This window comes from Phoenix dactylifera, unplaced genomic scaffold, assembly GCF_009389715.1.
Source record: "Phoenix dactylifera cultivar Barhee BC4 unplaced genomic scaffold, palm_55x_up_171113_PBpolish2nd_filt_p 000130F, whole genome shotgun sequence".
Lineage (NCBI taxonomy): Eukaryota > Viridiplantae > Streptophyta > Magnoliopsida > Arecales > Arecaceae > Phoenix > Phoenix dactylifera.
This window is the reverse complement of record NW_024067692.1, coordinates 36,369-60,251: the sequence shown is the minus strand read 5'-3', so window position 1 is coordinate 60,251 and position 23,883 is coordinate 36,369. Positions and strand designations below refer to the sequence as shown.

Genomic DNA, 23,883 nt, shown 5'->3' with positions numbered 1-23,883 from the left:
ATGGTATTAGCACAGTGCATATGTGGATATATGTGGGTGTCAATTGAGGTCCTAGGTATCATTCAGTCAATTCTTCTACATGGGACAAATGAGATGAGCACGGGGAGGGCTAGTTGGGCAGAAAAGTACAATTTTTTCTTCGTGTAAAGCATTCATAATATTTGTGAATTTAATGAGAGAGTATAGTGAAGTAGCCATTTCAAAGTGTTAAATGAATTGAGCAAGCCATGCCAAGATAGGAGATGATAATTATTGCGGTGTTGCTTCTTCCTTGGATAAAAGGAAGAAAGACCCACCTATATTGTAGATATTTATGTTCAAATATTTGAAGATACATCATTCAACACTTGAATGTGGCATTTCTAATCGCTAAGCAAAGAGAAGGAGAGAAATGTGACCGCTAGATATATGAAAGGACTAACTTTAAGATAGTAGTCAAATGAAATAAGTTGGGTGTTATGCCATTGTCGTCATTATCGTCTTCTTCTTCTATGAAGTTGAGCCAACCCTTGGTGTTGCTTGATCCAAGCTCAAAGTCATTTGGAATTTTCATTTAAAGTATTTTCATAACCCTACATGTCCAATAATTGGGCCATATCTAGGTTGGGTAGTCAATATTTTATAAGAGAAATCCTTAGGTCATTTTTTGAATTTTCAATGACCTATATCCTAGCCGACATTCCCCAAATTTGGATTACAAATAAATTGGACCGAAGCAGTAAGTGCACAACAATGTTTAGTCATATCCTCATGACAATTTATCAATGATTTTTATTCAAAGTATAAAAATAATAAAACCACGAGAAGTGCAAAAGGCTCATTAAAATAAATTCCATACCCCCAACATATAATATAATCAAGTAGGATCAACTATGAAATGAGGATATTTTATTGGATTCATACTAGAATTTTTATTCTTACAAGTCTATTTCTAAAACGATGCTCAACTCATAGGCCCAAATTTTGGGTTAGGTGTTCGTCGAGTTTAGATCATGTCCAAGTCTATGGAACTTTGTTAATGGCCTTATCCATGCTTTTGCAGCCTTCTAGTTAAAACACAGTAAGTCCACTCTAGTTCTCTTGTACATGTTCATAGTTTTTGATTTTGCTTATCAATCACAACAGATATATGCTACGATATATATACGAGGAAAGTTCTCATTTGAATGGGGCTAATTTAGTGATCCCTCCATCTTCTTGATTTACTCATCATCATGACAATTTGTCATTTGCACTAAATTTACACACTATCATCATTAATGATCATAACCAAACTATCCACACCTTTCAAACACGTGTACTCTAATGATGGTTGGTTAGCTACAATATTTTGCAAGATTGGATCTAGTATCAAAAAGTTGTGCATTTTGTGCGTGATGCTAAATACCGCTTATTTTTCTTTTTAGGAAAAACTTTGCATGTGCAATTAATTGCACACTAGTCGGCTAGGGGTAGTGGTAGGGGATTCCATGTGCAACACGATTAGTGAGCACGAATCCTAAGGTGTCACCAGGCGGTGCCCTCTCGGACCTTTCGTCAATGCTGTTCCTACCTAGCCCCGCAAGAGGTCAAGCAGCAAGACAAAGGTGATCTGGGGACCTCGGCATCTTAACCCTTTTTGGTATACCTACCATAAACCGTACCACAAGGCGATCCAGACCGTCCAATGAATCGGCCCTTCTCATGCACGTTGACCGTTCCCTCAGAGGGAAACGCGATCCACGCGACAATGCAGATCCAACGGTGGATCACGCCTAGAGGGTCCCGCCATGGAATAAGAAAAATCAAACTAAACGCACCCATTGGTGCCCCCAAAACCGGACCCATCGCGGAAAAGTCGACAGTGGTGTCCTTTCCGTGGGTTTCTTTTCGGATGCCGAAAGCCATGGCCCGGCCCCTTTCCCTTCTCCAATTTCCAGAACTTCCCCTTCCTCTCCCCTGCTGTACCTCCAGCCTGCGTCTCTGTGGAAGTCAGCAGCAGAGGAATTGATAACTAAGAGGAGAGAAGGGGGAAGGAGGGGAAAAAGTAGAAGAGAAAAGAGAGTAGGATGGAGAGCAGCGAGGAGGAAGACGACTTCCTGACGCACGAGTGGATCACCCCCCAGTCCAGCATCAACTCCATTTACCAGTCCGACACCGAAAAGGTTCACCTCGCGCTCTTTCTCTATTCCATCTCTATTTGGAAGTGCTTAAATATAAACATATGGTTTCTTCTCCTAGCACCTATAATTAAGTTGTAATGCCCTAGGGTGAATTACCCTGGAAAATGACTTCAAATGCGGGAGGGGTTACAACGTTGTGGTATTTGGAGAAAATCGGCTCGCGATGTCTTATTCTTCTCGATAAACTGGGTTTTTTTTTGTTTTTATAATATACGAGGGACGTAGGGTCACTAAATCTCCATCGACTATCACATACGAGTTTTGATGGATGTAATCTGTGGGCACTTCGAGATTAATGGCCTAAAAGATGAATCAAATGCTTGGGGTTGTCTGGCCTTATATTCTCGTTGTTTGAATTTCGTGCTTGGTCCTAATCTGTGGTCTTTTTGCTACGAAGTCTTCGAGATTTTAGAAGGATTGGCTAGTTACTGGTGTCACTGTAGAAGTAAGACCATTAGATTGGAAAGGAAGGACTATTAAGTTTGGTAATAGTGTAATACAATGACCTTTGTAAGGATTGTATTGGCTTTGGAACTAAAGCCTAAATGGGATCCAACTAAAGCCTAAACTCAGATGGCCGTAATGATATGATCCTTATTTATTTAATTTTGTTAAATATGTAAATAGAGATGAAAATTTTGTTTCCTAGCTTGTGGAAGGAGTCCTTTATGAGATTGCTATGCCAAGTTGTATTGCCTTTAATCTACTTTATTTCAGATGGCTGGGATATGCATTACTGGAATTAACGATTCCAACTGCAATTTATGTCATCTATATGATCCTCCAAGAACAAATCCTCTGTATTCTGCCTAACAGCTTTGATTAGAGAGGTGCAGTATCTTTTCTTCTCTTTATAAAACCAATTTTAGCTTGTAATCACCTCTTTACCCCACTTACAACAAAGAAAAAGAAAGTTTCTTGTTGGGCGTGCTTGAGGCATGTTTGGTGTTGCTTGTAAAAGGTACTTCTACAACTTCTAAAGCAAAAAACTGCTTCCTCAAAAAATGAATAAGTAATTTGGTAGCAATTTCTGAGAAGTACTTCTACAAGAAGAAAAGTTTAAAAAGTGCTCTTAAGAGAAGCTAGGAAACCTAGCTTCTAGCTTCTCCTTTTGTGACAGTAATTTTTTGGAAAGCATGAGGAGTGCCTAACATGCCCTTGGCGTTACTTCCAAAAAGTACTTTTGCAACTTTTAAAGCAAAAAAACTGTTTAGGTGTTTGGTAACAATATCTGAAAAGTGCTTCTAAAAGAAGAAAAGTTAAAAAAGTGCTTCTAGGAGAAGTTGGAAAACCTAGTATTTGGCTTCTTCATTCGTGAGGGGTTGTTAAAAAAGTCGAAGCAAAACCAAACATGCATGTTATTTCATTTTTATGTGATTGAAGTAATTTGTTATACTTTGTTAGGGTTGTATTCATTAGCAATGATTTCAGTAACCATAGGATACCTACATATCTGTGTTTTTTTTCTTTGCTCATTTGTGGCAGCAATTTCACATCTTCTGTTGTCATCTAAATATACAGGGGATCAGGAAAATCTGTTCTGAGCTTTTGGAATTAAAAGATGCAGTGGAAAATTTATCTGGGAACATGCATTCAAAGTACCTATCCTTCCTCAGGTAATAATTGAAAAAAGCATTATCCTCATTATTTAGCATTTACTAATGAAAAATTTTAATCAGCATTATGAGTGGAACATTGGACAACTTGTCTTAACTATTCTGTAGCTGTCTTTTCTTCATGACTTTGAAGCTGTTAGGTTCACCATTTCACAGCTTAAAAATGTATGTGATAAAATACATAAGTTTTTGGGGGCAATGATGCCTTTCGTTGTCTGGTTGTAAGTTTGCTATTGGATTTGGGTTTCTAGAAATCGTTGCAAGTTAGGGGAAAAAAAGGAAAATCATATGCATTGAAGGGAAAAACTAATTCACAGCACCAACAGTGCCAGTTCTGCAATTAGTCAGATAATTGAACCGTATCTGCCCAACCTTGATTATCCTTACAGCATAAATACTCGTGGCACCAAATATGTGACATATATATTATCCCTCCTTTTTGGTGGTATCTTTCAAATTTTAATAGCAGCTAGAATGCACTTTCTGATGCTTTGTGCGAGTTTTTATTTTAGCGTGTTACAAGGTTATTTTCTCATCTTTTGCTGGAGAGTTTCACTACATTCATTTAGTTTCCATTGTTGAAGCTTAGAGAATTAAAAGCTATGTGATGTTCTCATATTTGATTTTTTGGTGTGACCTTTTGGAGCTTCGGTTCATGTAAGTATTATTTAATTAGTCTTATTTTGTTTCAGTTGATAAAAGGTTGTTATTAATAATTGCGAACCTATGGTTTATGCTTATGAATATCATTTTTTTCAGCTTTTCCTTTGTTTGGACTTTTGTATTTTGGTAATTTCATTATTTAAAATTCTAAAAATGTACCAAAAGACATCAATATGTAATATGGAAAAATATTGTGTTATATTCTAGATATGATAGTATTCTCTTTCTTCAAAATCTTGAGTTGCAGCTTGAAAATGCAAGAGGTAGAGTTCAGTATCCTATTAACATGATTAAACAAACCTTTGTTCTTCACTTTTGATCATTTGTGATAGTTACAAGGGCAACACTTAGTAGAGGTGGTTATCACATTATAAGTTGTTTGTAAAGAAAATTTTTATAATAGTGTATGTGCTTTTGAAAAATAAATAAAGGGCAAGGATATATCTCTTGAATGCATGTTGCAGCACAATTTATGCTAAGCATTGGGTGTAACTTTGTAAAATCATGATGGAACATGAGATACACATAAATAATCAGTGGCACTTGTCTTTCAGGTTATCCAATAATAGGGTATTTGTATTGCTAGACTGTTTAGCCAAAGACTGCCACACCCCAGATCCGGAGCATGACATGGCTATGCTACCGAGGGGTACAACCTATGATAACACGGAGCCAAACGTTTTTTTTAACTTCCAAAATTTTCTCAAACAAAATATAATAAATAACAATTCAATTTCATTATCCATTAAATGCAACTACTATTGGTTCAAAACGTCTAAATCCAAACATAAATACCAAACCCATAATCTTCGATATGCAGAAAATTATTAACTACAAATTCATAGTCAATTTAAGATATTATTTTTTTTTTTTACAAATTTGTCAAGCTTGCTAGTGTGAACTTCAAGCCTAGACCATCCTTCATTCCTATCGAATCTATTCGTTTGGAGAGAAAAAAAATAAAAATAGAGATATATGAGCGATATAGCTCAGTAAGTAAATCTTTCATGATCTTACTAGAACAAGCATAAGTTTTTGCATGAGTCGATGCATTATATAGAGAAAATAACAATTATTGCAAAATAGAATATATCATAGTATCATATGATAAAGTAAGTCATAAAGTCAATCATGCATACATAAATTATCAATATGTCATAAACATGATTCCAGATGTATAGCATAAAATCATAAAAGTATTTACTATTTAACCATATCATTGATCAAATTACCACTCTCAGACTAAATGCTAAGGTCACTATTATACCTATGATAGGACCGTAATCGACAAACACCAACTAGTATTATCCACTGGTAGGATCGTATGCCAATTACTATTATCCGCCGGTATGGTCGTATTTTAACTACTATTATCCGCTGGCAAGATTGTATGACAACTATTTTTACCCGTCGGCAGAGTCGTATGGAATTGGATGTCGATCTACCCCACTTTCTAGGGCCATACATTGCTATCCGAGAACCTTTTTGCCATAGTTCTTAAAACAATTTTTCTTAAGTCATATTTCTTGAATCATACATGAATAAAATACTAAATAGATTGATAGAGTTCATAGCCCATAAATAAGCATTTAACAGTAGAATAATCATGAAAGTATTGTTTTCATAATAAAAATACAAATTTTATAAATATAGAGTTCCTAGTTCATAAATAGTGCTTGGCGGTAAAACAATCATGGAACAATTATTTCGCAATAAAGCATGAGTTTCATAGTATCGTATGCTTGATTCTTGATCTTAAGAAAATATGATATCATCAATATTTAATGCTATTTTCATAATACCAAAAAATAAGTGAAAAATTAAAAACTAATAAGGAGTGTTAGGGTTTTTTACTTTTTTTGTCTTAGACTTTTAAACTTCACTAGGCGAACTTGCTAAACCTATTTAAAAATATTAGGAGTAAGATTAATTTTCATTCGATCACTTTAATAGTATTGAAATAACAAGACAAAGAGAACGTTTGGCCAGATGACGGTGGCTTGGTTATGTCAGGTCTAAGCAACTCGATCAATGAATCATGGGGCATGAACTCGATTAGGGCCAAGGCCATTCGATGAGGTTCATCAATATTGGGTTTCATAGGTACTTAACAGCGCAAGCTGCCCGAGCACCAGGGCAGATTAGGACCCTTTTGCAAGGGTCAACTTGGGTCCAGTGGGGAGATGGGACTTGGTTCATAGATCCATGGGTCTTCTTAAAGAGAGAAATAAGGAGATGAGAGAGAAGGAAGGGATAGAAAATAAGAGAGAGATTGGTTCTCTCTCTCTTCTTGTTTTCTTCTTTTTTTACTCTTTTCTCGTTGGCAAAACGGGGGAAGGAGGCGGATTGGTGGCTACGATCATGTTGGTCTGACGAAGTAGGAGAATTTTGGCTTGGTTGTCCTCGGGTCCCGGCCCACTCGCCGACGGCTGCGGGGTCCGTTTTTTGTATATGTATATATAGGAAGTTGAGGCTCCGTTTTATTATTTATTTTGTAGAGATATAATTGCTCCAATCTATTTTTTACTAAGAAAATCGGCAATAGCAGCAGCTTTAGCTTTTCAGTAATCTTTAGTCAGCAGCTTTCCTTTCATATTTGGGAGGTATATTGCATTTTAAGCTTTGGGGCGTGCCAGAATATATAGAGATTTTGTAGGGAAGTAATCAACTTATTTTTTTGAATAAAGGGGGTGGGAAAGCTGCAGTAATATTTTGGGGTAAGGGATTGCAAACATCTTTTCTTTTCAGAGATTAGGTTTTCAAAAGATATCCCAACTTACTTAGGAGGGATCTTAGGTGTAAGAGGTCTTTAACACGCGTTGATAAGGCTTTGCTGATGCGATATAGCATCTGCCCTCTTCCACTTTTGCAATCTGGAGTTCTTTGAATTGGAAGTGAGGAGGTGGCAAAGCTAGTTCCATTTTGGATTTGCCAGCTACTTATTTCATGGCTTTCATTTGAATTGCGGATAGACGGAAAGATTTCATAATATTTATTACAATAGGGCGAAGATGAAATTGGCCAAGCAACTCAACCAAGGTCTCGACATCAAGAAATAGTAGCATCGGTGGCCGAAAAAGAAGAAAAACTTCGGCCAAAAACAAAGGGGGCTTGTTCGCGATCAATCTGGCGATTCACTGGCCAAATTCAAGGTAAAATTGTGGCCTAACAATCGGAGAAAGGAAGAGAGGAAGCTAACCTTGCCTCTGTTAAGCTCTCCCGGACAGATTGACGACGAATCCTCCAGTATTCCCCATGAAATACTTAGAGATCTAAGCCTCTAATGGAAGAATTCCCAAGGTTGATGCAAAAGGAGGAGGAATGGGGCACTTCGATAGCTGAAAATAGGGCTCAAACATGGAAGGATCGACCCGCTTCAATCTCCCCCTCCCAGCGGGATCAGAGGAAAAAGAGGACTCCTATTCGGAGTCCAACTTCTTCCTCTCCCATAGCAGGTTGCGTGAACCTTTTCTCACGTGGGCTTGCGGCCCAATTCATGTGCGGGCTGGTCAATGGATTGGGCCCTCACAAAGACTCTTCTATTGCTTTTATATTTCTGAGGCTTATTGGCATTTGTGTGTCTGCATATTGAATCTTACCCTGCTTCCACATATATATGCTGCTGCATTGCTTTACCTGCATGATCCGTCACTGAATAAGTGATTGAGACATTTCTGGACCCTAAGCAATTTGAAATATGTTAGTGTTGCACTATGTACTTTTGTTTCCAACATTAGTCACTTTGAATATGAGTGATCGAGACATTTCTGGATCCTAAGCAATTTGGAATATGTTAGTGTTGTACTACGTATTTTTGTTTCCAAGAAGAATTTATTTTGTTAATCGTGTTGTTAAAGATGCATGTTAGAATAGTTAAGTGACATCGGCAGCACCAAACACTATATGCAAATTAATCTATTCTAGTGTGGGAGGCTGTTATATTAGCACATAGTGTTATGGATCGAAGTAAATCGAAACAAGAAAAACATGTAGTAATGCTAGACTCAACAGCGCTTAATACCGTTGTCATGAGCATTTGGCACAATATGCTGCTATGACATGACCTCTTGATAATATTAACTAAAAAATTATTCTTCAAAATAGCTAGAGAGAGAGATTAGCAGTAAAGGTGAGTCCATAATTAATACTGAATTCTCAATGCTTATGATGCTTTGACCATAGTTGTTCTGTGCGGGCCGGTACATACCGGTCCGGCCCTAGACCGGTACCGGATCCGCATGGAATCCGGTACCGGGTTATCTTTTTAGCAGAACCGACCGGTACGTGCTCCGTACCAGTCGGTACCGGATCCACGTGGAATCCGGTACCGGATTATCTTTTTAGCAGAACCGACCGGTACGTGCTCCGTACCAGTCGATACCGGCCGGTACCGCTTGGTACCGGTCTCGTATCAGTGCGAACCGACCGGTTCGCACCGGTACGCTTTTTTTTTTTAAGAAACACAGCACCTCGCACTGTGGTTTTTGAAGCCACTGCGCGGCGCGTCGCTTCAAAAACCACGCGCTGCGCGTGGGTTCACAAAGAAGTGGTCCGACTGGCCACTTCTTTCTTTTCAGGAAACACTCGGCCACTTCTTTTGGCCTCTCGGCCACTTCTTTTTTTTTTTGTTTTTTTTTTTTAAAAGAAGTGGCTGAGAGGCCACTTCTTTCTTTTAACAATAGTCAAGAAGTGGCCTCTCGGCCACTTCTGCTCTCGGCCACTTCTGGTGCTTTTGAAAATGGATCTTGATGGCTGAGAGAGATTATGGTTCTGCGCCTTGGCCTCACTCGTTCGATTATAAAAACCGAACGAGAGCATTCAATTCAAACTTCAGAATAACTCAAATTCAGTTAACCTCTGAGGAGTAATCAGAGAAGAGAAGATTTGAGAGATAGCCCACAAATTCAGGAGGAGGTTCTGCCCAAAAAATCCAGCAGAAACTATTTAAGGTGCGGTTTTTTTGTCCTATGTTATGTCATTAATTTTGATAATAAGTAACTTAAAAAAATAGTTTAGAAATTACTTAAAAAATAAGATCATGCAAAAATTTACTTCATTAGCTTAATTTTTTGATATGTTGTACAGTTATGGTAGAAATGGAGCCATCAAGAAAAACGAACCCTACAAAGCGTGATATTAGCTGGTCTTATGGGCGAAGACTTGGAAGAGAGAGGCAATGACACCAGTTTCAATGCAACTTTTGCGACAAGGATTTCAAGGGAGGAGGGGTAACCAGGTTGAAGCAACACTTAGCCAGAAATTCCGGTGAGGTTGCTACGTGCCCGAATTGCCCTGGCGAGATTCGTGTGCTGATGAGGCAGAATCTCGTTGAGGTCAAAGAAGCGAAGGAGAGGGCTTCTAAGAAGAGGGCGGAGGTCGATCGCCGAGCGGCAGAGCCACATTCCTATCATTTTAGGGAGTCAGAGGAGGTTGAGGATCTAGATGAGGAGGAGGCAGATATTCAGGCGGCCATGCAGGCAAGCCTGGATGATCAGTGGCAGCAGGAGGAGGTGGCCAGGTATAAGGCTCGATTTGGGCCCTCTGCATACGAGTCGGGCGGCGGTTCTGAGAGCACTAGACAAGATCCAGAATTCTTGAGGACAACTTCAGTCAAGGAGGGCGTCGGCAAAGAACGTGGCCGGATTGCATCTATGCTGGATAGTTTTGGTAGCCGAAAGAGGTCATCTAGAGGAATTCCAGAAGGAGCGACAATTCATGATGTAGATCCGCATGCTCTCCCCAGCAGAGATTCAAGGCAGCAGAGGGTAGACACAATGTGGATGAAGGATAAGAAGAAAACTATGTGGCGAGCTATTGGATTCTGATTTCACTTCAGCCACATCTCAGCGAATGTGGTAGACAATACATACTACAGGTCTGCCATTGCCGCCATACAAGCTGCCGGTCCCGGTGTAGTTCCTCCAGATCCGAAGGATATATACGGTGAGCTTGTTGACAACAATAAGGAGGAGCTGAAGAATTGGATTGACTCCTACAAGAGTAAGTGGCCCATATACGGACTAACCATCATGTGCGATAGTTGGACCGATCCGACCAGGCGGAGCATCATCAACTTTCTGACATACTGTGATGCGAAAATCTTCTTCCACAAGTTGGTTGATGCTTCGACTTATGTGCACAACACCGGGTACATGCTGAAACTTATGGAGGATGTGATTGATCTGGTAGGAGAGGAGAATGTCGTGCAGGTCGTCACGGATAATGGGCCGCAATATAAGGCTGCCGGGCAGGTCTTGATGGAGCGGCGACCACATATTTTCTGGACCCCATGTGCTGCACATTGTATCGATCTCATGCTGATGGACATTGGAAAGATCCGTAGGGTGCAACAAACGGTGGAGACAGCCCAACGCATTACCAGGTATATTTATAACCATAACTGGGTTCTTTCACTGATGAGAAAGTATGCAGGGGGAGAGATTCTTAGACCAGAAGTCACATGGTTTGCTACCAACTTCATCGCACTTGATAGCATACTCGAGAAGAGAGGAGCCCTACGTCAGATGTTTGCCAGTTCCGAGTGGTATGATAGTAGATATTCTTATGCCGACACTGAAGGGAGCAAGATAGAAGACTTGGTGACGAGACAGTCATTCTGGCAGCGGGCTACTACAATAGTCAAGACTATCAAACCATTATATGAAGTGCTGCGGACGGTAGATAGCGAGATCTACCTTCAGATGGGGTTTTTGTATCACATAATGGTCAAAGCAAAGGATCAAATTATTGAGGTAGATCCAGCACATGGCTGGTCGTACATCAACATCATTGAGCGACGGTGGGGAGCGCAAATGGGTAAGGAATTGCATCTAGCAGGTAAGCTAAGATATAATTATATTTTCACAATTATAATGATGGATGTACTTATATAATTATGCTAAGATAGTCTTGTATATGTGTAGCATACTATACGAGAGGAGGGACCTAGCTATTCTGTTCCGGATTACGCCTTTCTTCTAGTCCTTTATTCCGGTTCTATACCCCATCTCCCTTTAACGCTGTGTCAAGGCCACAACGAGTGGAACGGACATTGTCCTGCCATAAATTACCCGAGGGAAATCTTTCATCTTTGAATGGTTAGCCCGAAAAGCCAGATCGGGATAGCCGCGCTTACCTCAATGGCGGGGGAGATGGGGTTCTATACAGTCGAGTTAGATGGCATTACTCGAAAGAAGAAAAGTAGGATTGATTCCTAATTAGTAGCTTCGTCGTCATGATCGTTAGTGCTCTATGAAACCGAGTCATTTTAATAGGAAAAAGAATGGATCCGCAGGGTCCCAAATGAATTGGCTTATTCGAAAAAAGCCTTGTTCTTTGGAAGAGCTAGGTTAGTTAGGAGCTCGCGAACTAACCTAGCGAACGGAATACGGAATTCTGAAATTCCGTGTTCTAGAGGAGTGAAAGAGGTAACGGATTTTCATGAAGCTTATCGAGGGCAGCGTATGATCTTTCATCTGGGCGGGATTCTCATAGAAACAGAAGCTTGCTTGAACGAATCTGCTCTCTTTGCTGTGAACAAGAGGAAGCTCTGCCGCCTCGGGACCGGCAAAAACCTCCCTCGACAAAGGGAACTATAGATGCTAACCCACCCGCTGATGAAAGTGTCCCGAACCAAGCTGGGTAATCTCAGGTAGGAACCTCACTCGTCTATTGAAAAGAATAAGAACTGGTCTCTTTGTTGGCTTGTCAAAATCCCTGGTCTGCTGGACAAAGAAAGTCAGATGAAAAAAAAGGGTTGTTCCTTTTGGAGCAAGCAAAATCTTCGTCTCAGCAATAAGACTTTTATTTGATAGAAATTCAATATTCAAGAAATTCTCTATTCCTAATTACTGCGTTTCAGTACAACATAGATGGAATTGGTATGGATGAAACACTTCTGGATGCTTTGCGTAATGTGATTTACAAGATGGAGCATGATTCAGAAAAAGCGGCCCTATGTCTTGAAGAGGTAATTATGATTTAGTAATTACCAGCATGTGTAAGTATACCGACATCTTCAATTATTAACATGGTAGAACATGCTTATTTTTCACAGAGCAAATTATTTAGAGAGGGCAGCTACAGTTTTGGCCGAGCGGCTGTCGTCAGTAAATACAATATGAATCCAGGTACGTGACACATCAGAAAAACATTCATCTGGTGTTACTTAGTTACTAATATGGAACTATTATATATGTAATTTTCATAAATATTTTTGCAGCTGAATGGTGGATGCATTTTGGCGGATCCGCGAAAAATCTAAAACGGATAGCTATTCGGATTCTCTCCCAAACAGTCTCCTCTAGTGGCTATGAGCGCAATTGGTCCACCTTCGTCCTTATCCACAGCAAACGAAGAAACCGTTTGACGCAAAAGTGCTTCAACGACCTTGTTTATGTGCACTACAATTTGTGGTTGAGGCTAAAGTGCATTCAGGAGGAAGCGGAGCTCAAGTATACAGATCCGATTTACGGGACCTTCATCGATGATGACGATGATGCACTACTCGGCTGGCTTGTAGGCCAGTAGCAGAAGCCCGAGCTTGACGAGCCAGGATCGCCTTCACGACCAGCTAGCTTCATAGCCACCGAGGCTAGGGTCGATCCAGAGCAATGGGCTGAGCGCAATATTCCACCCACTCCCAGAGCTGATCAGCCGTAGGCACAGGAGAGCCAGTCACCACATGATTGGTACGAGACATCCTCCGAGAGAGCTGATCGAGAGATGCTCGGCAGACAAAGGCAACATAGCCAGACAGAGAGGGATAGGAAAGGAAAACAAAGGGTCCCAATGGAGAGTGTCGAGGAGGAGACTTAGACCAGCAGTGATGAAGGTTTTGGTGGTGATGGATCTTCTAGCCATGGAGGGAGCGGAGGACAGTATGGTACTTATAAGACACAGCCGGAGGGTGGTCTTTATTTCACCAGTGAGTCCCAATTTACGAGTGCTACACAGGATACGAACCACGGTCGACCACCTAATAGATTCCGTGAGGATATCATTGGATATAGAAGATGGGCTCCTCGAGGTCGTTCAGAAAAATAGGATACGGCTGCAGATGAGCTCGCATACGGATACAGATTCTATTATCCTCAGCCTCAGCCTGACGAATATGGATATGGTGCATCAAATTGCTTGCGCCATATTTGGATGCCCCCCTATACAATCAGAGGACACCTCTCAGAGCTAGAGCGCCGGTGAGAGATCCGACAGTTCTTATAATCTGGCGCGCGTTCCTTTTGATTGGGTTGATTTGCTTCCTCCTGACTATACTTATGATCCGGATATCTATGAGAGCCATCGGCACTCGTTCCGATTTTAGCTATCCGAGAGTGCTTTAAATGTATGTAAATGATTGTATCTTAATTTGAAGATATTTTATGTGTATCATTTTATCATTTGGAACGGGAGGAGCTAATAACATGCATCATCTATGTTTCAAATTTCAACCCTAAATTTAAACATAAAAACATCAAAAATCATGAAAAAAGCAATAAAAAAACATCAATCTTTACTTAATTTAAGATCCAACAGAGACAACATTAAAAAAAAAAAATCCAGATTTCTGGCTCGCGGTACCGGCCGGTAAGTATCGGACCGGTTCGGTACCGTACGGGTCCGGCCAGCCACCGGTAAGCCGACCGGTACCGGTACGCCGGACCTTGGTTCTGTGTTTGCTTTATATTACAGGAGTGTTGCATGTGAGGCCATATGTTTTGGTTAAACATTATGGCATACAACGTATGTTGTAGATTCTCACTAGAACCATAACTATGCCTTAAGAATTTGTGAATTTTTCTCTGTCATTTGTTTTTTGAGGGGTACATCTTGGTTTTGTTAAAAAAGAAATTACATGTATGTTCCACATTTCGCATCTAGATATTATTAGAACAAAAGATGACATTTTCTTTAAAAAAAATTATTTGGTTAATGTCATAGTCTCCAAATGATTGGGCTTCCATATGATAAATGGTGATATTAATAAGTTGAGATATAATCATGTAAGGGGTTATGGGGTTTGTGGTGGCTTGCTTTCCTGTAATTTGTTTGTGGACAGCACATGTCAGATCTGCATGTTTTAAGGAAAAGGAGTGGTAAGGAGTAATTTTCTAAATTCTCTAGGGCTAAGGGTTGATTGAAGGCTGGAAGGGCTAGAGATATATAAGAGAAGAACTGGGATTGTGGAGATTTCTACTGCATTGCAAAGAAATTTAGATATGTTTTAATTGAATTCTGTGAGAGAAAGGGAAATAAATGTTTGCTTCAAGGTTATTATGGTTCTGAACAGCCAAGGATTGTTAATGCATTATGCTGGCTATAATAAGGTAACCATGAAATGGTCTGTAGCCTAATGGAATCAGATCTGCACATATCTGATCCTTAAAATGTTTAATCAGCAAAGCTGATGTTTGAAACCTTATTTTTTTGGTTAATATTAAATTTACCAAGACACATCGATATTCCCACATGAAACAAAGCAACCTGTATATGTGGTCTTGTTAAACCTTTTATAATAACTGGATGATCCTTATGGTATTTATTTTGGGATAGCCTTTTAGTCTTGTAGTTATGTCAATGTAATGAATATGATTCTAGTGGCCAAGTAAAGATGATATTGCCTCTCTTGTTCAAAGCTTTTTCGTTTCCTTTTTAAGTTTTTAATTTTCATTTATACATGTGCTGATTGCTTCCATACCAACTGCATGCAGAATATCTGAGGAGGTTATTGAAGTGGAGCAAGAGTTAATCGAGCTACAAAAGCACGTATCTGCTCAAGGAATTCTTGTACAGGATCTAATAAGTGGTGTTTGTCGAGAATTAGAAGTGTGGAACAAACAAAGCAGTGAGGAACCAGATGCTGAGCTAGACCCTCAAATTTCTGAACTTGATGAACTCTTGCATGCTGATAAGGAGGATCCTAAGGTCACTTTTTTGCAAACTGTGGATGTTTTGTTGGCAGAGCGTAAAATAGAAGAAGCACTGTTGGCTTTAGAGGCAGAAGAGAGAAATTATCCAGAGTTGAATGACTTGGGGGAAAATCCATCTGTTGAAAGTTCTTCATATAAGACAGCATTCCTTGAAAGAAAGGCAGTGCTTGTGGATCAGCTTGTTGGGATTTGTGAACAACCATCTGTTTGTATTGCTGAACTGAAGAAGGCTTCGTCTGGTTTAGTTAAACTGGGGAAAGGTTCTCTGGCCCATCAGTTGCTGCTAAAAGCATATGGTTCTCGTCTCCACAAAAGCATCGAGGCTTTTCTTCCTTCATGTTCTATATACTCAGAGACATATACTGCTACTCTTTCTCAGCTTGTTTTTTCAACAATTTCATTGATAACAAAAGAATCTGGTTTAATATTTGGAGATGCGCCAACTTATATAAATCGAATTGTGCAATGGGCTGAATGTGAAATAGAGTCTTTTGTTCATTTGGTGAAAGAAATTTCTCCATCACCTGAGACTGCTTCTGCTCTTCGTTCTGCCAGCATATGTATTCAGGCTAGTCTTAGTCACTGCTCAATATTGGAATCGCAAGGACTGAAGTTCTCAAAGTTGCTTATGGTATTATTGCACCCTTATATTGATGAGGTCCTTGATATGAATTTCAGACGAGCAAGAAGAAAGGTTCTTGACTTGGCAATGGATGAAGATGAGGTGCTTCTGTCCCCTCGAGAAGGTGGTCCACTTACTGTTGCTGCCCCATCAAATATCATGTTTACAAACAGTGGGAAGAAGTTTATGTTCATCGTCAAAGTAAGTAATCTTGTTGCTTTAAGGTGTGAGTGCTGCCCCTGCATCACATATTATGTTTTTAAGTAGTTGGAGGAAGTTTATGTTCATAGCCAAAGTTATCAGGTTGCTCCAACATGCAATGCTGCCGACTTAGTAGGGTGCAGCATTATGCAGCAACTAGAGTTATTGGTCACTAGCTGTAACAACATACTGTTTCGAACATCTAAGCATTAGATCTTCTTGAATACAAGTATACCACTAGATAACTGAACTGGAGAAACCATCTGCTTTTGTTTGTCTTCGAAAGGCCTACTTTCTGCTTTGACATTATTCCATTTAAACATAATCTTGTTCTGATTCTTCGAAAAAAGAATAGTTTAAAGCCTTAACACATTAACATAAACCCCTAACAAATTTTGTTGGTAGTTTCCTTTGAAGTTTGGTTGTTTATATGCCTTCAACTACCAAAAACGATAGGAACGCCATGCATCTTTGAGGACAACCAGAACTAATGCACTGTTTGAGTTAAGTCTCAAGATGGTTCATGTGAATGTACTCTCTGATATCAACATGTACCAGTACCCACACGATGACAATATCAGCCCTGTATGTTGTTATCCTATTGTGCCACTTAAATGACTCTTAAAGTAAAGAACCTAGATCACTTGATTGCTATTCATCTCTTACTGGGCATCCAGCTAAAGATTCATGTGTGGAGTATATGAGTGCACCCACTAATGTTTATGGCAGTGGTATACATCTTCTCATACACTCTGCACTGCTTGTATACTGTGGAAGAAAGCAATAAAATTTAGGAAACCTACCTGTAGTGGCTACATTTACTAGATTGGAGCAGATCAGAAAATAATATTATTTCTCTAATATTTCACTGTTTAATGAGATGATACATACTAAATAGGGCATCTGCATTGGAGCTTGATATATTATGGTACCCTTCTCTATGCACGAGTCCTTTATGCTCAAAACTCTCATGGTTGATCAAGTGAAAAATTGAACCTAATGAAAGTTGTTATTTGATCCTTCATCTCTCTCTGCCCCTGCCCCCTCTTCTTTCCATTTTTTAGTTACAGCTGTACCCACTATGGACTAAGCTCAAGTTCAGCAGACTGATCCACATGGAGCTGCTGTTCCAAATTCTGACCCAGACAAGCCCTCTTGGGTTTTGCCTTTTCTGGGTCTGTTTAGGTCTGAGTTTAAGGAAAAGACCTAAAATGAACCCATATTGAGTCGGGAATCTAATGCCTAATCCATCAGGTCTAAGTTTCTGATGTGATTGATGCAAATATTTTCCTGTATCTGTAAATCTACTTGTGGCCCTAGATTCTATTAGGATGCAAAATAAGAAGATTGAAGAGGATGGTGCAAATGGTTTGAGAATATTGTGGATGCTTTTGCACACTTCTATTCTTTCCTGTAATGTTGATTTTAGTGCTTTTACTATTTAAAGTGAAGATCTTGGTATAACTAGATATATTTATTAACATGACATTTTTGTCTTTTGTACCTTTTACAGGATTTATTGGATCAGCTGACATCAATGGCTATACTGCATTTTGGAGGGACTATATTAAACAAGCTTCTCCAACTATTTGATAAATATGTAGAAACATTAATCAAGGCCCTACCTGGCCCTTCTGAAGATGATAACCTAATGGAGCAGAAAGAGTCTATAATTTTTAGGGCTGAAACTGATGCTCAACAACTTACACTTCTAGGAACTGCATTTACAGTTGCTGATGAACTGTTACCAATGGCTGTATCCAAAATTTTTAGTCCACAAAGTGAAAGCAAGGAAGCAGGTGGTGGGTCTTCTGAGGGCATAGGTCCGGTCGCGATTAGTACCGTAGAATACAAGGATTGGAGGCGCCATCTCCAACACTCGCTGGATAAACTCAGAGATCATTTCTGTAGGCAGTATATCTTAACCTTCATTTATTCTCGTGAAGGAAAAGCTAGATTAGATGCTCGGATGTATTTGGAAGGGAAAGGAGAAGATCTTTTCTGGGATTCTGATCCATTGCCTTCCTTGCCATTTCAGGTGTTCCAATTTTTTTAACTCTTTAATGGTTCTATATGTTGAAATGATGCTTGTAGTATAATTATTGCCTGCCAACTTCTGGAGTTGATTCCTTCGTGCCATTTTTAAAACCATGGAAAATATCCATAGGCTCTATTGTTAGATTTTATCGTAATATAACTTTATTGTTATTTTATTTTAAGCTACTTTCAAATTTATTTTCTTTATATGTGTTTTCTATAATTTTTTTCAGAAATCCTTATTTTCTATAATTTCTAAATGATCATGATAATTTTTTACACTATTTCATAGGCTCTATTTCCTTTTTTATAAACTTCTGGAGAGCAGGATGTAATTTGGAGCTATATACTACTAATTTCAACATAGGTAACAGCTAGACCCTTTTTCCCTTCTGCTTATTGCAGTTTGGACAACGTGGTTAAGACTGTGATGGACCTTTCCCTTTAACTAAGGATGGCATCATTTTTTGTGCACCATGTTATTGAACTAATAGCTAATTCCCTGCCTAGGAGACTTTGAATGGTACAGAACTACAGATTATTTATTTACTTTCTGTGCTAGGTTCTAGCTAGCTGATATGTAAATAGCGGAACTGATTAAAGAAGCTTTGATCTGTACTATGGCCAATATTTTCCTAGTTCAGAGGCTTCTTGATGGTTTTATCACAGAACTTCCGCTTTAACATTTGTTATGTCATTGCTGCAGGCTTTGTTTGCAAGGTTGCAGCAATTAGCAACTGTAGCTGGTGACATCCTACTTGGGAAAGAAAAGATACAAAAAATTTTGCTTTCAAGGCTAACAGAGACTGTAGTGATGTGGCTTTCGGATGAGCAGGAGTTCTGGGACGTGTTCGAAGATGATTCTGTTCAGCTCCAGCCATCTGGGCTACAACAGGTGTGTCTTTTTATTAAGCAATCGCCTAATTATGGACCTATTGAGCTGTCCGGAGTTCTAAACTCTCATCACTTGTTTCTCTTCCCCATCAGTTAATACTTGATATGCGCTTCATTGTTGAAATTGCTGTTTGTGGGGGATATTCATCGAAAAATGTTCACCAACTTGTGTCGGCCATTATAACAAGGGCTATTGGAACGTTCTCTGCTAGAGGCATAGACCCTCAAAGGTAAATATTCTATCCATTTCCAGCTCTACTTTTTCTGTTGCTTCTGATATATTCTCTTGATTTCTCGAGTCTAACCGACCATTTCTTCAGTGCACTTCCGGAGGATGAATGGTTTGTTGATGCTGCTAAGTCAGCAATAAGCAAGCTAATGTTGGAAACTTCGGGATCTGAGGAGTCTGAACCAGATGAGCATATAGCAATACATGATGAGATATCAGATTCTGATGAGACCCCTACAAGCCCATCAACTGTAGAGTCTACAGAATCTTTTGCTTCTGCCAACATGGGCGAAACTGATGGCCCTGTTTACTTTACAGACACCGAATCTTGAAGAAAGTAATTCTGGTAGTGGGGTTGTTGAAATAACCACAGCCATAAGTCCAATCCGAACAGTGTGGACAGGAAAATTGTTGTTTTAAACCCAGAAGATTTTCCGCCAATATTCAGACATGGCTGTATTTTTGTTTTAGCAGAGAGCTCATGCCATTAGCTTCGTTCCATGCTAGGTTTCTGATACCCCAGCCTTTTGTTGTGCTCTTGTACAAGACAAAGCAGACAATGTTCCATCAAATTAGTGCCTTTTTGCAGGCATATATTTGCAAATAACTTAACTAGCTGTGCGTTTGTGATGGTAATTTCAAGGTCATTGTATCAGATACTATTAAAGTAGTGTTTCATCGGACACCAATTGCAGCTTCAAATATTTGTTGGGAAAGGGCTGTTGGATCCAGCCTCCCGTAGACCTGTTATAAGGTGGTCAGGAAAGAAACTGAACAAGACTATAGGAAAAAAAGGTGGTATGATACACCATATGTTTTCGTTTTCTAATCTATGAAGTAGTTTGGATTAATCCATCTTACAAAAATTTGGCATATAGAGAACCCAAAATAACTTTGCTCCATGCGATTATACCTCATATTCTTGTGAATGCTTTTTGAATTTTTGCTTTTGTTCATTTGAATAATGTGAGTTCTGCAGTGTGCCATCGCCATTTTTGAGGCCTAGTCACTTTTTTGGTATTTGATGGGACGATGCTTATGCTGCATATAGGCCATGCAGTGGCTCGAGGGCTTTTGAACTTCACTAGGAAATGCCTGATTTAACCGAAGAAGCTAAAAATTGCTCTGTTTTCCTAAGTGATACAGGTCGTTTACTCCCAGTGAAAGGTCTTAAAATGCAAATAGAAGATTACTGGCATCACTTTGTTAAGATCAAACATTACCTACCTTCAATTCAGTCTGTAATTGATACCGGCAGGCTTATGTTTGAATCAAGCATATCATTGTAGCTGATATATTGGAAATTTTTGTTAAATGAGCTTTACTAAATAATTGGTAAACAAGTTTTCAGTCTGCAAATGTCCAAATCCTCCTCCTTTGAGAATAGCGGATACATGCCCAACATCTGAAGAAAGGATTTACTAACTCACTCTCTTTGGTGAATTATAATGACTTCAAGCTTCGTGCTGCCTTTGATAATAATTTCCCCCAAGCCCCCCTAACCCCATGCGTGGATTAACACTTAATTGCAGTCAGGAACAAGTCCACTTCTGTAGACCGGAATGTAGACTACAAATGTATTTCATCCATCTTTAGACAACTAGTAGTTTAATTAGTACGATATGGCAAGATAACTGCAGCTTCCTTATGTTTACATGCTATTACACAAACCAGTGTCAGCACTCAGCAGCAAAGACCTGACTGCTATTTTTAGATCAAATGATTGAAAGCATAAGTAGGTGCAAATTCTGCTTATTTTTTACTCAAGAGAAAACTGGTACAAGAGGAAGACTGCCACCTATATATATATATATATATATATATATTATATAGACGTTTAAAGTTGGCTAAATTTCACTTCCTTGATCATCAAACCTTTCTTCCACTTCTCACCCCTAATTTCATACATGGCAAAGGAAAGTTCCCCAGAGACGTCCTTAGGTACGGTGAACTGCATCCCTCCTTGAGGAACATCCACCCAGTCTTGTCCCATGTATTCATGCAGTTTGACTGCTTTTGACGACACGACCGCTCCCGGCATTTTGAGACTAAATATCACCGGAGAGTTGTCCCAACCGGAGGCCCCTGGCTTGAGCTTGAGGGTAACGAAGAACGCATACGTGGTGCTTGGGCTGAAGTTGTTGAGGGGAACTTTGCCGGTGACCTCGAGCCAGTAGACGCTCACGAGCTCGGCGACCTCAAAGGAGTTGATGGGGGTCCTCCGCCAGTACCGGCCCCTGCAGCTCTCGCCACCCCATATTATACTGATCGCTTTGGTGTTGAGTGTGATCACTTCCTTCTTCCCTTCTTCTTTGCTCTGCATGCATCAGTCATCCAGGCTTCATTCCATCGTGTTAGCAGTTTTGGGTTCTATACTTGAATTTGTCATGATATTTATGAGCAAAGAATATATATCTATGCATATTTATATATCCATACGGAAGGAAGGAAGGGAAGCTACGGAGATATTTCATCTGATAAAATATTAGCCAAGAGAAAGGTAGCACTGACCACGGTGAAGTTGCTATCAAGAACACCACTCTGATGGGGGGATGCCATGGTTTAATTCCGATGCAAATGTCTAGCTCTAGCACGAGGCTGCTGCACTCCAATTCCTTGTACATGCTAGAACTTTATACTAATTTTTTTGGTATCTAACGTGCCTCATGATCGACCACAATCCGCACAAAAAGGCCGGTCAACCAAAACTTGTTATGAAGCCTATGAAACAACAACCAGAACCTGCCACGTGGTAGGCCTAGAAGTGCACGGATGATTCTTTAAATTTCAAATCCTCCACGGCTGGCAATACCTTGGTCATGATCTTAGATAGTTTCCAAAATCGCACCAGTAAAACCTGTGGGGCATGATATGCGTGCATAAGGTCCGTGCTTAATTCTCAGGGCGCACAGAGACATGCCAACCACAGCCAACCCACTGTCTGAATATCTGAGCAACGGGTGCTAATTTTTGCTTATATAATCTACTCTTCGGAGGATCTTTCAGATAAATGCTCAAGTACTATTATTATGTTGTCACCCATTGAGAATCTTTTATAAATTTTAAGTATCAACTTAGGCATCGAAAAGTCTCTACAAAACATACTTCGGTAAAAAAACTCCCACATCTTTGTTGTTGCAAGTCGGAAGATAGTTGCAAATCAGGATCAGACACAACCGTCCATTCTAAATTGTAGCTCGTCCGATCCAAGTAGCTCAACGCTAGGTCTTCTAGCATCTTCTTCTCTCGGCATATGGGTTAAGTGGGTCCACATCGGCAACAATACGGCCAAAAGAAATAAAGAAGAAAAAGAGCCCCTGTACTTGAGGTGATTGATGTTGCCTTTCACGTTGAAAAGAAAATTCTTTGCGCATGTACATCTTCTCGAGCATGCTCTTTGTGCAGCCATGTCATATTTTGGACGTGAAAACTTAGCTCAATAGGAAATTGCCGTGTCAGCACCGGAGAGGGCCTACTAGCCAATCACAGCCATCCGTAACTGAAGCGATGCTAGGCAATCTCGTGCATGATAGGCACCACTGTTTGTGGGCCGCATCAGAGTTACTAATTAAGTTAGTATTAATCTTGCTTTGGAGGTTTTTATTTGAATATTCTTTTTTACATGGCTGGGGTTGATAGACCTCCTTGCAACTCATCATGAAAGCATCATGCCGTCTAAATGATTATGAGCAGATGGTAAATTTATCGTTACTACAACTATTATTATTATTATTATGTAATTTTGAGAGAAAGGAAGGGAGGCTTATCTGCTCTTTCAACATTCAAGTCAGATTGTTAGAGATTACGTACCATTCGGTAACCAAACCTGGAACCATTGATTGATGAGTATAAAAAGTGCGGCTCTCGAGACAAGCCATGGTTTACCACACCTCTATTATTATATATATATATATATATATATATATATATTGTTAAAGAGGATGTATTATATATGTCCGATACGGATATATCTAAAAAAATCAAAAAATAACAAGTTTCAGAGAGCACCGGATAATTTTTTCTTCTCTAGCCATAAAGTCTTTTCAGAATGGTTGGGTACATATGAGACTACCTAATTTGCTACTCCGTTAGCCTCATGATATATGTTTTGCTTGCAAAGCTATTCTATCACTGATTATAGTCAGGATATTTTTGAGCAGTGGGTTGGACACGTTTGGTCCAACAAAACTTTTCAACTAACCTAGTTGCTGCCTGAGAGGAAAGGAAAAAGAATTCATCAGCCAAAAGCAGAAGTGCATCCAGAGAATAAGAGACCCGCAATCACCACTTCCTCTCACGAGATCATAGTCACCACTTAAACCCAGGAATAAAACGTCACCCTTCCCTCATCTGCGTGACGTCGAAGGAGCAGGTGACTCTCTCCATCAGCAGTTACTCAAAAAAATGGGATGGTAGCTTCAAAAGTTATCCTTTCGTGGGTTCCTGAAAGTAGCGAGAATCTGATGAAGTGGGGTTAGCAATAATCGAGGGATCTGATGCCTGCTTGCTGCTCTTCACGTAACGTAACTAA

General features: G+C 39.7%; 2 protein-coding genes across 3 annotated transcripts; one reads left to right on the top strand and one right to left on the bottom strand.

The window, feature by feature from the left end:
- The first annotated feature begins 1,871 nt into the window (after positions 1 to 1,871).
- LOC103714440 (exocyst complex component EXO84C) lies at positions 1,872 to 20,033 on the top strand. Of its 2 annotated transcripts, XM_008801685.4 has the most exons (8): positions 1,873 to 2,144; positions 2,880 to 2,992; positions 3,684 to 3,778; positions 15,151 to 16,192; positions 17,706 to 18,230; positions 18,936 to 19,124; positions 19,217 to 19,353; positions 19,444 to 20,033. In XM_008801685.4, exons 3-8 carry the CDS (start codon positions 3,750 to 3,752, stop codon positions 19,682 to 19,684), a joined length of 2,163 nt encoding a protein of 720 aa, XP_008799907.2. In that variant the 5' UTR covers positions 1,873 to 2,144; positions 2,880 to 2,992; positions 3,684 to 3,749; the 3' UTR covers positions 19,685 to 20,033. The 2 variants fall into 2 exon arrangements, with proteins under 2 accessions (XP_008799906.2, XP_008799907.2); XM_008801684.4 differs by lacking the exon at positions 2,880 to 2,992 and having other exon boundaries at positions 1,872 to 2,144.
- An 870-nt stretch (positions 20,034 to 20,903) lies between these two features.
- On the bottom strand, positions 20,904 to 22,040 carry LOC103714439 (uncharacterized protein PHLOEM PROTEIN 2-LIKE A4-like). Its single transcript, XM_008801682.4, has 2 exons — positions 21,864 to 22,040; positions 20,904 to 21,669 (listed from the first exon to the last, which is right to left on the bottom strand). The coding sequence occupies exons 1-2, from the start codon at positions 21,909 to 21,911 to the stop codon at positions 21,190 to 21,192; spliced, it is 528 nt and encodes a 175-aa protein (XP_008799904.2). The 5' UTR covers positions 21,912 to 22,040; the 3' UTR covers positions 20,904 to 21,189.
- Positions 22,041 to 23,883: the final 1,843 nt, after the last annotated feature.

Excerpts from the sequence above, each read along its gene's own strand:
- LOC103714440 (XM_008801684.4), top strand. The coding sequence starts at position 2,049 with ATGGAGAGCAGCGAGGAGGAAGACGACTTCCTGACGCACGAGTGGATC. Across the intron at positions 18,231-18,935 it reads TGCCTTCCTTGCCATTTCAG|GCTTTGTTTGCAAGGTTGCA; the intron begins GTGTTCCAATTT and ends TCATTGCTGCAG. Across the intron at positions 19,125-19,216 it reads AGCCATCTGGGCTACAACAG|TTAATACTTGATATGCGCTT; the intron begins GTGTGTCTTTTT and ends CTTCCCCATCAG.
- LOC103714439 (XM_008801682.4), bottom strand. The coding sequence starts at position 21,911 with ATGGCATCCCCCCATCAGAGTGGTGTTCTTGATAGCAACTTCACCGTG. Across the intron at positions 21,670-21,863 it reads TTGATAGCAACTTCACCGTG|AGCAAAGAAGAAGGGAAGAA; the intron begins GTCAGTGCTACC and ends TGATGCATGCAG.